Raw genomic sequence first — 14,090 nt, forward strand, 5'->3', positions numbered from 1 at the left:
CACCCTGGGAAATCAGGCCTGATAATGCCTCTTTATACCACTGTGGCAGCATAGAGGGTCTTAAAATGGTATAAAAGGACATTAGCATAACTGAGGATTGGGCCCATCAATTGGCATTTTTCAAAAAAAGCCTATAGGACTTAGGCACCCACTTCCCATTCAAAGCTAATGGGACTTGGGTGCCTAACTCCCATAACTCCCTTTGAAAATCCCACATTAGTGGGTTGTGTCTGACTGACATTGCCCAATGGGAGGATAGTTTAAATTGGCACCATAGAACTGGATTCAGTTCAAATAGAGTGAGATGTGCCAGGCAATTTTGTTCAAACAGCACAGAACTCCACGGGAGAGAGAAAGAGAACTTCTTGTTGAAAGATAATTAGGGAATCATCCAAACGCCAATTGCAGATTTAAACCAAAGCATGTTCCTTTGAGACCTCTGTAACTTATTAAGGGGAACTCCCATGAAGTTGGACCCATAACTTCCCTTGATGTCTTTGAAAATCTCCCCGAGAGAGAGAGAGAGAGAGATTGCTGGTCAAACAATGGAATGGAAATTTCAGAAGAAAAAATATTCCTTTTTTAAAATCAAAATGTCTAATTTCTCAAAAGGATTAGATCAGCTGAGTTTTATATAGATGCCTTTCCATCCTTTGATGGACTTTAGATAGTTTTGTATGAAACATCCTTCTTCCAAGAGTTATGGGGGAAATGACAGAGTCTATCTTGAAGATCTCCAAGTCATGAGAATGTGTTGTAAGAATTTGTTGCTATGTTGTAGAATCGTATAAGAAAGAAGTGGTAAAGCCCATTACTGTATTCAGTCCCTGTATTTGCAGGTTTGTTCCTTAACATGCTATTTTCCAGGGTTTTCTGCCACCTACATTTAAAATGTCCTAACCACCTTGTTTGGGAGGCTACTCCACAGCTAATAATCTCACTGATATCATGATACACACATACATCTGATGAAGTGGGTTCTAGCCCATGAAAGCTTATGCCCAAATAAATTTGTTAGTCTCTAAGGTGCTAGAGGGTTTTTTTTTTTTTGCTGATACAGACTAACACGGCTACCACTGAAACCTGTCACTGATAGGAAGGGTTTCTGAATATAAATATTCCTTTTGAAAGTTTATACCCGGGGGCAACAGCCTCAGATATTCACTCCCCTCTCTGATGTTTATGCCCTTTATAAACTGGCAGTTGTTTCCCCCTGCTCAGAGATAATTTTGCTATGTCATAATAAGTTATTCCAACCTTTCATCATAAGCTCTTCCCCTCTCGTCCCTGTGGGCCTGATCCAACGGTGAGTCTTTCCATTGGCTTTAATGGGAGTTGGATGTTGGCCAGTTCTTTGGACAAATGCTTGCTAGAAAGAGAGCTAATGCTAATTGTTTTCTAGGGGTATGCTTATACTGCAGCTGGCAGAGAGCCTCCCAGCCTGGGTAGACAGACACATGCTAGCATTATGGGAGGTAGTGCGCTAAAAATAGCAGTGTGGACATTTGAGGCTCCAGAAGAACCTCAGGCTAGCTACCTGAGTCAAGCCCATGAAGCTGGGTCGGCTTGGATTCAGCAGCTAGCCCAAGCCTCCACAAGAGCTGCAATGTCCACAAGCCTTTTTTTAGCACACTAGGTCAAGCTAAACTAAAGCGAGTGTCTACCCACAGCTCATTCCCAGCTGCAGTGTAGACATCCGTGAAACCCTAGATAATGCTTCTAGCATGACTGACTGGATCTTTATTTTTCAGTAATTAATGCTGGGCCTGCATCTATACAGCATCAAATATGGGACTCAGGTGGGTGGAGGAAAATCTGAACCCAACTCCATGTTTACAAACAATCCCAGGGTTTGGAACAGAACAAAGCTCCTGGCATCCAAACACTCCTGACCTTCAAACTGCTTGAAATCTGGATCTGAACTCCTGGCTAGAACCCATCTCCAGCCAGAAGGATTGTTACTATGACATCTTGAGCTATTGATAGAATTTCAAACTTTGCAGCTCACAAGTCACGCTGGACTGGGAAATGGGACAGGTGCACTACACTCCATTTGCTGATTCTCCAGACTTGGGCAAGCACATATATTTTAAAGAAGCATACACACATTCTGGCTCCTCAGAGGTTTCACATAGCATGGTGCCATCCACTTTCATCTTCTGAGTAGGAGGCCAGTCCCCAAACCTCAAGAAATATGGAAACACGGGTGTGGGCACCACTTTCTGAATGAAACCTCTATTTGCTGACTCATTCGCCCAACATACCGCAGCTTCTGGTGAGCAATGGTTCTGAGAGTTAAGGCGTTTGCACAAGTGCCAAACACTGAGCTGTTGTTATATGTGATCCGGGTGGGAGATGCACAGATGGGAAGAATTTGTGGTACGTTCAGGACATAGTTCCAGATCTAGGGCAGTTTTTGCATGCCGTCTGCAAAGAGCTTCACTGACATGCCATGGAGGAAAGATTTACTTCAGCCTTTACAAACGACCTATTCCCTTCCCTCCCCTCCAAGGTTTGTTTGCAAAGTGAGGAAAGAAGCTCTCTCTGCACTGTGCTGTCACCTCCTGCTGCAGCTTTCCAAATTTACTGGCTTTGGTGTAATTCTGCAAACACACATGTGCTTATCTTTCAAACTTGAAGCCAGTGCAACTATTCAGGGGCGGGGGGGAAGGAGCTCCAGGCACCAGCGCAGCAAGCGCGTGCCTGGGGCAGCAAGCTGCGGGGGGCGGCCTGCCGGTCACTGTGAGGGTGGCAGTCAGGCAGCCTTTGGCACCATGCCTGCAGGAGGTCCGCCAGTCCTGCAGCTTTGGCGGCAATTTGGCGGCGGATATGCCGAAGGCCGGGACTGGCAGATCACCCACAGAAACGCCGCCGAATCCACGTCACCAGCAGACCGCCCGCAGATGTGCCGCTGAAGGCTGCCTGACTGACGTGCTTGGGGTGGCAAAAAACATAGAGCCGCTTCTGCAACTATTCATCAATTGCCTGAAGTTATGCACGTATGTAAGCGTTTGCAAGATTGGAGCCCTTGTTTTAGCTTTCTTTAAAGAGATCAGAATCTGAGAAATGATCCCGGTTACTGTGTCTACAATGGGTGCTATTTAAACACAGACAATAAATAAACCCCTCTCTTCTCCTAGGGTGACCAGATGTCCTGATTTTATAGGGACAGTCCTGATATTTAGGGCTTTTTCTTATATAGGCTCCTATTACCCCCCACCCCATCCCGATTTTTCACACTTGCTGTCTCGTCACCCTGTCTTCTCCAAAATAAACTTTCCAAACAATTTAAGAGACATTTACAACCAAATTTTCAGAGCAGGTCACTGAGTTTGAAGGCCATGCTTGACACACCGCATGCAAACTAAATTTTCAGAAATGCTGGAATTGATCTGAATTGGGGGTGGGGTTGCTCAGCATTTTTGGAAAACAGGCTTATGGTTTCACAGGTTGGATACTCAAACTCAGAGGTACTGAAGATTAGCAGGTATTTTTGAAAAGGTGGCTGTCACCGGGAATACTGCCAGAACCAACAAAAGCTTTCAAATTGGAGGAAACATTTTCTATGCACCCAGTGTAGGTGAAATGATCAGAATTACGCAGCCTATTGCCTGGAAATAACTCCCACAAAAATATTAGGGGAAGTATCAGTGAAAAGGTCGCTACAGTGAGTTCTATCCAAGTGATGAAAGCTCCATATTTAGGATCAAATTTGGGTCACTTAGAACAGGCAGAGATACAAAAATATACTGTACTATACACTTGTGCAGTGCCATATCTGTCTCTCCAGCTATGAGTCTCTGAAATCTATACTGCTATACACACAATTATGGAATGAGCAAGCAGATTTAAATAATTTGTGTTTACCTCTTGATATCTAGACATACTGAATCTGCTAATTTTTACTTTACTCTGAATGTGTTGGCTGAGTAGCCTCCTGATACAGAACATGTGGAAAACCAGAAATTCAAAGGAAGATTTTTTTAAATTAGAATGTTGAATCCTACAAATCTTGTGTTTTACATGTTCTCATGCTTCTTGCATGAAGCATCATCTGACAGGGACTGCGCTAAAGCAACAGCATTGCTTTTATCCTAAGTGTTGCAAGTGAGAACAAGTGTCCATTCCCTTCTTGGAAATGAATGAAATAACAGAGTCAAGTGAGCTGCTCCATTGGAGTCAATAGGGCCAATCTTCCTTTGGTGTAAATTGTCACAGTTCTGTTGGAGCTAAGACAATTTACACTGACTGAGTATCTGCCCCAATGGCATGTTGCAGATGTCAAACAGCTGCATTTTGCTGTCTGTGTTGATCATATCCATATCTTGCTTCAAAAGGCAAAGCAGAAAAATTGTTCATAGTTCTCTCTCTCACACACACACACACTTTCACCATAGCAGCAAAGAGAACTTGAATTGAAATATCAAATCCAGCTGAAATAAAAGCCCTTCTCTCAAAGCATAAAGATGCCCTTGTCAACTGCAGAGAAATAAGCCTTCATCTCAGCTCTGAAAACTGACATGTTAATCGTGTAGACAATGCTGGTGTCTCTAGACAATCTTGTCGTTGTTGCGACAGATGAAATGGTACAGGAGATATTTTCCCTCGAAGCCTGTGCATCAGTGTTCATGGATCACAACTGAATAGTCTTGGTATGTGAATATTACATAACTTGGCCTTTCACTAGCTCCATATAGAAACATGATGCAATTTTGTTTGGTGGATTTGAAGGGGGCAGGCAAAGAGACCTGCCATAAAAGTCTTCAAGTCAAATCCTGCAGTCCTTTCTCAGCCAAGACTCCCAGAGAAGTTTTGCCTGAATATTGACTGCAGGAATTGGTCCTTCGTACGAAATTTATGACAGTGCAAAGGGCCAGCACAAGGCATAAGTAGGGCATAGGCTTTATGCTGGTCTCTCTGAACAGAGATGAAGTTCACCTTTGTGAAGAAAGCCGGATGTAAACACATCATTGCTTGAAGAACCAAGTTTTAAATGGCATCAATATGGGTGTCAATTAGTGATGCTTGGAGAGCCAGGGCTAGACCCCAAAAGATTCTGAATATCTTTTGCTAGATGCTGAGGGTCTCAACTCCCACAGGTTTCAATGATAACCTAAGGTGCTTAGAATCATGCAGGAGGCACTCAGCACCTTGTAGGACTGTGCCCTATAACTGTGACCTTACCTTAATAAAACTGCTTATTTCAAAGCAACAGTATATAACAGAACCCCCTTTTTACTAGCTTAATCCCACACAGGTCAGTCAAAAGGCTTGACCAAATTTATGAATCTCACATGCTATGTACATGGGCCCCAATCCTACACATCCCATTCAGTCAGAACTCCCACCTTCTCATGAGATTCCCAATATTTTCTGTTTTCATGAGCACAAAGTAAATTCCTCCCAAATCTCCTTTATCCTTACTACCATGAGGCCTCCCTTCCCAATGGTCACACTTTAGCAGAAGTAAAATCCCCATCAAGACAATGGTGTTACTAACTGTAAGAAGATGCTTTCCTTTGCTCAGGCTGCTGCAAGAGGCTTATGAGAACAAGAGACTCAAGCATTGCTAGCAAAGGAGGACATGGGGTCAGTGCAGGCTCTGCACTTCTGCAGAGCTCCCCAAACTTCTGGAGGGATATCGATTTATAGACAATGGGTCTGATTGTCACTGCTTTGCAACTTGTGCTATCATTTACATCTATGCAAAGTGGGTTTAAACAGCTACCACCGGTGTGAGTGGACATGTCTGATCAGCTGGTGCAATTTGCACTCACCCTGCAAGGAGCAAAGCAGTGGAGAACCAGGCCCTGACACCTCTGCTATATCACAAAACCACTTCCTCATCTCCCATACATGCTCTATCTCACATAGAGCAAGACCTGATTGCTCCAAACCCACATTAAGGTGCACACCACATGGGGAATGGTAGTGCATGACGGCCGTGCATAAGAGCTCACCATTAAGGCAGAGAGGTGGCTCCTTAGCATACCACTCACCCAAGCACCAGTACTAGCACAGTTTATATGTGGTTTAGAACCCTTTTGCTACTGAATCATTTTGTGCACAAAAGTTGAAACTTACACAGTGTGTGCTGGAGATGATGACAGAGCTTGAGATGAAACTGAGGCCGTCATTCATGCTGACCTGAAGAGCTGCCTCCCTGCAAAAACAAAACAAAATCAAGACAGCCATCTGCCATGCTGCATCAGACACGTGCCCCCCTTGAATCTGGGATCCTGATATCAGGCTCTGGCCAGTGCCTGAGGTTTCAAACATAGGCTAATTCCCCCAATCCTCACTGCCCCATACTGCCATATTGTAATGCACTCAGCCAACTGTGCAATGTATTATATGGAGAAAAAATTGACACCACTGAGAAAAGAAGGGAGCAAAATGCTACCTCTTCATTCCCTTAGTCCTAGGCCCAACCTAGCCTTAGCACAATTTAGAGCAGCTTCAGAGCTGCTCTATATTTTCCTTAACTGGCTGTATTATCTGGTATCTCTACTATCTACTTTCAGGTTTGCCCTAGATCCTACCTGTTACTTATAAGTCTGCCTTATGCTCCTTAATCTCACTAGTCATTAAATGTCTGTACTTTTGGGGTAACAATTGTCTGTTCTGTTTATTAGAGTCAGAACATACATACAAACTCCCTTTCCAGGAATAACAACAGGGTATTCCCCACTCCCATATAAAGAACTGTTTTCCCTCTACTAACTGACACAGGATTTAAAATTACATCATCTTCCTCAAGCTCTGTACTTTCTATTCCAACTGGGAATAAAAAAACACCAACACTCTCATGTGAATACAGCTCAGTTCATCGGACGAGAGGAAATCACAAATATGTCAAGCACTGCGGAGTACAGAGTGCAAAGCCCAAAACAAGGGCCATGAGAACTGGGGACAAAGCATTCTCTAATCAAGGGTTTCTGCTATGGAATGAATTTCCAGAGGAGATTAGACTAATCTAGAATCTGCCTATCTTTAGGGAAAGTTGCAAAAAACTCTCTTACTACCATATCGCATTTCCACCATAACCAGAATGACATTTACATCATCAGCACCACTCTGCTTGCTTCCCACACAAAATGAAAAACAGAAATGCCTTCCTCAAGCAGAATTCCTATAACCCAAAAGGAAGAGGAAGGAATGATTCCATGAACTCTATTAGGGACCTTGCTATTGCCAATCCAATGCACGTGAAAAGAGATCAGATACCTTGGTGATGGATAGCAGTACAAAATCTTTGGATACAGTGGAAAGCTAGGAATGCACCTGCCTGCCTTATCATTATGGCGATGTTACGATGGGAGAGGCGGTGGGAAGAGGCAATGGGACACAAAAAGCAACATACATTTAAAAAAAATTGTATGAGCTCTTTAACCTATTAACAGGCCAGATTCACAGAGTCTGCTGGTGATGGCTGATTTCTCGCAGCTCCAGCTGCAATACTTCGTTGTAGTATAACATTTAGTATAACATCGTGCGGAAGAACTGAGCAGATGCAGTGACTGCTGTCCATTAATAAAGTTGTCTCTTAAAACTGAGGAATGATGATGCACTGCAGAACTTCTAGAGCTGTGCAGTATAGGCAGTCAGAGCCAAACTAATTCAACATCGATTCCCATGCTTTGAGCCAATCATGCCATCCTTCTTCATGTAAGTGTGAGAAGAGTCAACGGTAACTGAGTCAATGCCCATTCAAATCAGTTGACTTGAATGGCTCTGGATCTGGATTTCTAAGTGAGAGAGGGCAGCAGGACTTGGCCCCTTCTGTCTTATGACCAGTTCTCCCCCTTTTTTACTGTCTCCCAACTCCCGAAGATCAGCAGATTTTCACAAAATCCCTTTGTTTGGGTCATATCTTGAGTCACAGGAGCATTGGAGGCTCAATACCCCACTGTCTAGCTTTACACTATTGAAATAATTTCAGAGAGAGCTTCTAAGGCTACTGTTTTATAATTAAGATAAGATCTAGTCAGTCCTGACATGTCCATACATGACCAATAGACTGTGGTTCAGTTTTCCTGCGTGGAATTTGTAGGCTAGGAAGGAACTATGACCCAGTTTAATAGCGAATACAGGGATGTGTGTTAATTAAAAGCAGGCAAATCAATTATTCTTCCTCAGGCAATAAATGGGATCAGTCAGTTTCAAATGCTGGGGGGGTATCTCTAAAAACTTACATGCCAACTTCTCGTAATACAGGTGCTGGGCAGAGCAAATAGGTATCTTCTACTACGAAAGGTTTCTCATCTGGAGAAAGAAAGAGAGAAAGTGGTCTGATGTGTGAGGAGATTGGTAATGCATCATTTATAAATTAGGATTACCGTAAATTTTACATCTTAATTCTCTCTCATGGCATATAAATAGGCTTTGAAGGATTAGATTTTTATCTGTAAACATCAGTAAATGTCTGTTTTGCTGTACACATACAAACTGATGAGGAAATATTTCCACTGATAATAGCTGAAATGTAGAGTTAAACAAAGTGAGAAATATGGTGCTTGAGAATTTATTAGAGTTTAATGTAAAGATATTTATTTTGTATAGTTTGACATGCGATGTTGACAATTTGTGTTTTAATGGTTATCAAACCTTAATTTTTTTGAATATCAGCATCAAACTGTCATTAAATAATTATTGGTTGACCCTCTCCCAGGTGATAACCCCATTAATTTTCCACTGTGAAAATTTAAGTTGATAAAAATAGGAAAAAAATTGCTTAAAGTCCATAGTCTTGTGCAACTGTGAAAATTTAAATAGATACAAATAAAAGGAAGATTAAAAATAGATGTCTCTCAAAATTATTTTAAAAAAATCAAATTCTGCCAAACCTATATATAAACACATGGAGTGGGGGTGGAAATCTAGTAGTCAGACTGCATTGAAAGGAATTTAGATTGGGATTTTCAAAAGAGCCTTATGGAAATTAAGCATCCAACTCCCATCAACATTCCTAACTCCCTTAGAACTCTTTGGGAATGGTAATCTAAATTTTTAACTTTTCAACCCTCAGAAAGGATTAAGGATTTGAGCAGGGGATTGGATTAGATGACCTCCTGAGGTCTCTTCCAACCTTGATATTGTATGATGCTATGATTCTAAGGTTTGAATGAGGTTCAGGTAACCTATTTCACCTGAACTGATTTCCTGGATCAAGAGAAAAAACAGTCAGCGTGTGCATGCATCTTTCTAGGCATTCATAACATGTTCATCAATGTAATATTGCTAGTATAACCATTAAAGCCTAGCACTGGAAGTAGGGAGATCCGGCTTCTGTTCCTGATTCTACCAATAAGTAACTGCGACCCATATCTTAGCAAAGCAGCTGTGCAGATGAATAACTTCAAGCACATGAATAGTTCCATTGAGATCAATGGAACAGCTTACATGCATAAAGTTACCCATTTTTTTCTGGTTTGGGACCTGTCTGACCTTGGGCAAATTATATAAATGCTCCGTGCCTCAGTTTCCCTAGCTGTATAATGATGATAATCTTTATCTTTATTGGGGACTTCATTCAGGTTAATAAAGTGCTTTGAGATCCTCAAGGAGAAAGCAAAACAGAAGTGCTGTGTACTAAAGGTATCCTTTTACATAGCTTATAAAGGGTTCATTAATGCTATATTGAGTCCCAGCATCACAAGAGGTTGTTTATAACTAGAAGTAGCTGAAAAAGGAAATGCCCATTTCATGGGAAATTTCATTCAGCCTGACACTATAGCCTGAACCCTACATGACTGAATGCAACTCTCATTGCTAGAACACAAAAATTGTCTTCACAGCTCAGGACTGGACAATATGGGCTAGATTCTCTCTCTCTGTTCTGGCCACTTTGCCCTGCTTGACGGAATCTGGCCCTAAATGGCTAGCTGAGAATCCCCCAGTGCAGTGGAGCTCCCAACTCATATAAATTGACAAAGACAGTTCCTATGCCAACTCCCCTATCCTGGCATAGAGGGGACATGATGAGGAAGGGAAGGGGTGGATCTCAGCAAAAGAGAGAATCTGGACCCCTCTCTCTCTCTCTTTCTATAGCTGGTTGCTTCTCAATCATGGCAATTTGCCACTCAAAATTTACAATAAAGTGGCCAACACCTGGGGGTCAGATTTTAAGAAATGGTCAGCATCCAACAACTCCTATTAATAATACCTAGCACTTTTCATCGGTAGATCTCAATGTATACTACAAAGGAGGTCAGTATAATTATCCCCATCTTACAGATGGGAAAACTGAGGCACAGAGCAGGCCAGAGACTTATCCAAGGTCACCCAGCAGGGCTGGGAACTGAATCCAGGGCTCCTGAGTCCCAGTCTAGTGCTTTATCCTCTAGGCCACATCACCTCTCGCTAAGAGCAACAGCAGCTGGTAGGTATGGAACATCCCTAAAAAAAAAAAAAAGGGTAGGATCCTAAGTAGGAGTTGAGCTATTTTGAAAATCTGGCCCTCTGTTTTTAGGGAATCTTGAGCAAGTTGGAATTCCGAATTGATTATCAGTATTTGTTAGTTGTATGACCAGAGCTCCTAGGAGCCCTAGTCATGGACTAGGACCCCCTGCTCTTTTCACCCATCATGCTAGGTGCTGTACAAAACACAGAACCAAAAGATGGTCCCTGCCCCAAAGAGCATCAGAAAGAGGCAAACTTTGAAGCTGAACAGAGTGCTGCAAACGTCCAGGAAAGATTTTCTTCAGCAGCTTCTGACCTCATTTAAACTTTCATTGGTCACACTGCAGCTGTTTCCCCCGGTGCAGGCCAACCCACAGCAACCCTCTGTGAAACCATGGCCCTCTCCTCAGTGGTTAGCTCAGCAGGGCTCACTGGGAAATGAGGCAGTACAGCATATTTTCCTGCAACCCCATGAAGTTCTGAGGAGGTGAGGCAGATACTGATCACAGGGTTTTTATGGCCCTGCAGCTAGCAACATAAAACCCTCCAGGGGCTGGAAGCAAATAACAGCAGAAGAGAATTCTCTCCATGACATTTCTATGGCAGCTTTTCTTATTGAAGATAAATATATATTGTTTTGCAGTATTGTTCCATGGTACCCTCCTAGTACATATGACACCCTCATGTGTTTTCCTGCTATAGCAGCATTTTGAAAGAGGATTTTCCAAAGCCAGTTGGGAAATGTTTCTTTTTATTCCCATGGAAAATTTCAACAATAAATGGGGAAAAAAAGTTCGTTTTCATGAAATTTTTCTTAAGAAGTTTTCATTTAAAAAAGCAGGGGGAGGGGTTGGGAGGCTTTCTGCAACAACAACAAAAAGTTTTAGAGGTTTTGGGGGGTTTTTTGACCAAAAAACGTTGCCAGAGTTGGACGTTTCCCACACCTTTCCATTTTTGTCAAAAATAAGTTGTGAAAGAAAAATTTCGATGAGCTCCATTATTTTCAGTGATGGGTCAGATCTTGGCATCTGGATTTTGTGCACAAGGCTCAGCGGATGAGAGTTGGTTTTAAGCCACTGTTACTCTCCCCTGAACTTGTGCCCACCAGGTGCTAATTTGGTGCTATGCTTACTCTGCCCAGACCCGCAAGGGGATTGCCAGGGTATAGGGAGATCCATTGACAACCTTCTTGCTTTGGGAGGGGGTGGGGGTGGGTTGGAAGGAGGTTGGCAGAGAGGCTGGCTTTACAGCATCAGAGGATTTCCCAACACTAGCTACAGACCCTTTAAGCCATGTACAAGCCAAGTGGAGATCAGAGTTGGACTGCAGGAGGTATACAATCTATAGGTGACCTTTTGCATCCACCTCACACATGCATAACCGGGTGCAAGACAGAGGAGAATCAGGCCCTGGGACCATAAACACCCTGAGGAGCCTGATTCTATTCTCACTTATACCAGTGTAAATCAGGAGTAACTCTAGTGAAGTTAATGAACCATATCAATGCATGTGACAGCAGAATGAGGTCTCATGTCAGTCAGATAGGCCACTTTCTTCTTTTAAAACACCCAGGTAAAAGCCAAAGAACATGCGCTCTCCAGCATTTAAAGCACTAAAAGCTGCTTTTGTTTTGTAAGGCTTTTTGCTGAGAATATTTCACAAGCATTTTGTTTCTCTCCTTTCCTCCCCACTCCATTTCTTCTCCCGAAATTAAATCTACTCTCCTCTAGAAAGTTTATCTGTCTTCTAGTCCCCAGGGTCTACCCTAGCTCATAGCTGGTAGGTTTAGCTATGGGGAGGGATTGTTTTGTTTGGAGAATGTTTTGTTTCACCACAGAAATGAGTAACTAACTCCCCCCCCAAAACAAAAGAAGATCCATTTGGTTTGCATAACTCTAGCCATCTGACTCCTTCCTGGAAAACTGCATTGGGAAACAAAACAAAAATGCCTTTCATCTGCTATTCAGTTTGTCTGTGCAAGATGCATTTGAAACGATGCTGCTCCTCTTTTCAGGCTGCAGAAAAATGGGCTGCATTCCTCTGCAGGGAGAGACAGGCCAAAACATTAACAATCTTTGGACTTTGTGGCTTGGGACTTGTCTCAGTTCACAAGATACATGGAAGACCCGTTGGTGGTAGAGTAATCAGATAGTCAGGGCATTAGATGGGAGACAAAAGACTTGAATTCTGTGCCTGGCTCTGTCATGGACCAGCTGTGGGTCCTTGGGAAAGTCACTTCACCTCTCTGAGCCTCCATTTCATTGATTTAGAATAGATCGTAAGTTCTTTAAGGTCAGGAACTCTCTCTTAATACAGTCCTGCCTAAAGGCCCCATTGTGCTAGATGCGTTATCCACCTATAATAATACAGATTTCCTGACCTTACGAGCTTACAAATCTAAACAGGAATCAGTGCAATGGTTCACAATGTCCTTGTTGGCCATCTCAGTAGAGAAGACAAGGTGCAATGGGCTGGGGTGGCTCTAGCTTTTGTGCTGGCTCAAGCACGGCAGGCAGGCTGCCTTCGGCGGCATGCCTGCAGGAGGTCCCCGGTCCCATGGATTCGGCATACCCGCCACCGAATTATTGCCAAATCCGCAGGACCAGGGACCTCCTGCAGGCATGCTAGTGAAGGCTGCCTGACTGCCACCATCGCAGGGACTGGCAGGGCACCCCCCGTGGCTTGCCACCCCGAGCACGTGCTTGGAGCACTGGTGCCTGGAGCCACCGCTGGCAATGGGTATATAGACACCAACCAACCGTTTAACCGAGGGGTACATTTCCAGGGCAGTGTGTGTATGGGAAGCTTTCTTGCTGCAGCTCACGCAAATCTATTCTCTGCATAGAGGCCTTCATGCAATAAGGAACCTTTTACCAGCACTTAAACTCATGTAATCTACTCTCTAACCTTTCATTTGCACTTCTCTGGCTCAAAGAATATTTACAGCCTATAAAACCAACTGATCCTCACTTGAAGACTGTTCCTTTCTGCTTCTGACCTTGGCGAGCTTCTGCCAATTGCCTTGCACTGAGCCAGCCCTCTCTTCAATCTGTAACCTTAGGATGAAAAAAATTCCAGACACACGTTGGATTTCACAGGAAGCTCAGAATGAATGTTTTGATGGAATGTAAAGGAGCAAAATGACCCAAGCAGAGCCACCAAAAAAAGGTAGAACTACTTTCATATAACCAGCAGGCCAGCTTTGGATTAGAAGCTAACTCTGTAGAGACAACTGGAGGACAGAGCAAATGGGGACTGCATGAAGGCTAAGACAAGGATTTTAAAAACTAACCAGTGATAGTTACTGTTTATTATTTGCATTGCAGTGGCATCTAGGAGCCCTGGTCATGGATCAGGGCCCCACTGTGCTAGGTGCTGTACAAACACGGAACAGGAAAAAAAACCCTCCCTCAAAGAGCGTATATAACTCTCAAATGATTTGGGGTGCCTCTCTTTCTGAGTGAGACACAATGCAAAGGGGCCTGAAAGCTCACCACTTTCTGAAAATCAGGTCTCTTTACTGTGTCTCAACTCCCTACTAATCATGTCTTTTCATTTTGGCCTTAATGCTTGAGCCTTCATTTATTTCACTTGCCTAAAGCATATCTTCACGAGGATCATCCAGCCTTGATGTGACCCACTGTTTCCTTGTTTAATAATTGGATTGTTTGGGGGGCAGGGATCATCTA

The 14,090-nt window shown here is 43.1% G+C and overlaps 1 protein-coding gene across 5 annotated transcripts in view; it reads right to left on the reverse strand.

Moving 5' to 3' along the window:
- ANTXR1 (ANTXR cell adhesion molecule 1) overlaps positions 1–14,090 on the reverse strand; it is a 193,416-nt gene that overhangs the window by 116,418 nt on the left and 62,908 nt on the right. For all 5 annotated transcript variants that reach the window (XR_005595222.1, XM_039527926.1, XM_039527927.1 and 2 more), the window contains 2 exons: positions 8,196–8,265; positions 6,085–6,163 (listed from right to left, as the gene is read on the reverse strand). Coding sequence is in view for 4 of the 5 variants with exons in the window: in XM_039527926.1 (XP_039383860.1) it covers positions 6,085–6,163; positions 8,196–8,265 (149 nt within the window). In the remaining variant the exon portion in view is untranslated. The remainder of the gene's footprint in view (positions 1–6,084; positions 6,164–8,195; positions 8,266–14,090) is intronic.

This window comes from Mauremys reevesii, linkage group 2 (assembly GCF_016161935.1).
Source record: "Mauremys reevesii isolate NIE-2019 linkage group 2, ASM1616193v1, whole genome shotgun sequence".
Classification (NCBI taxonomy): Eukaryota; Metazoa; Chordata; order Testudines; family Geoemydidae; genus Mauremys; species Mauremys reevesii.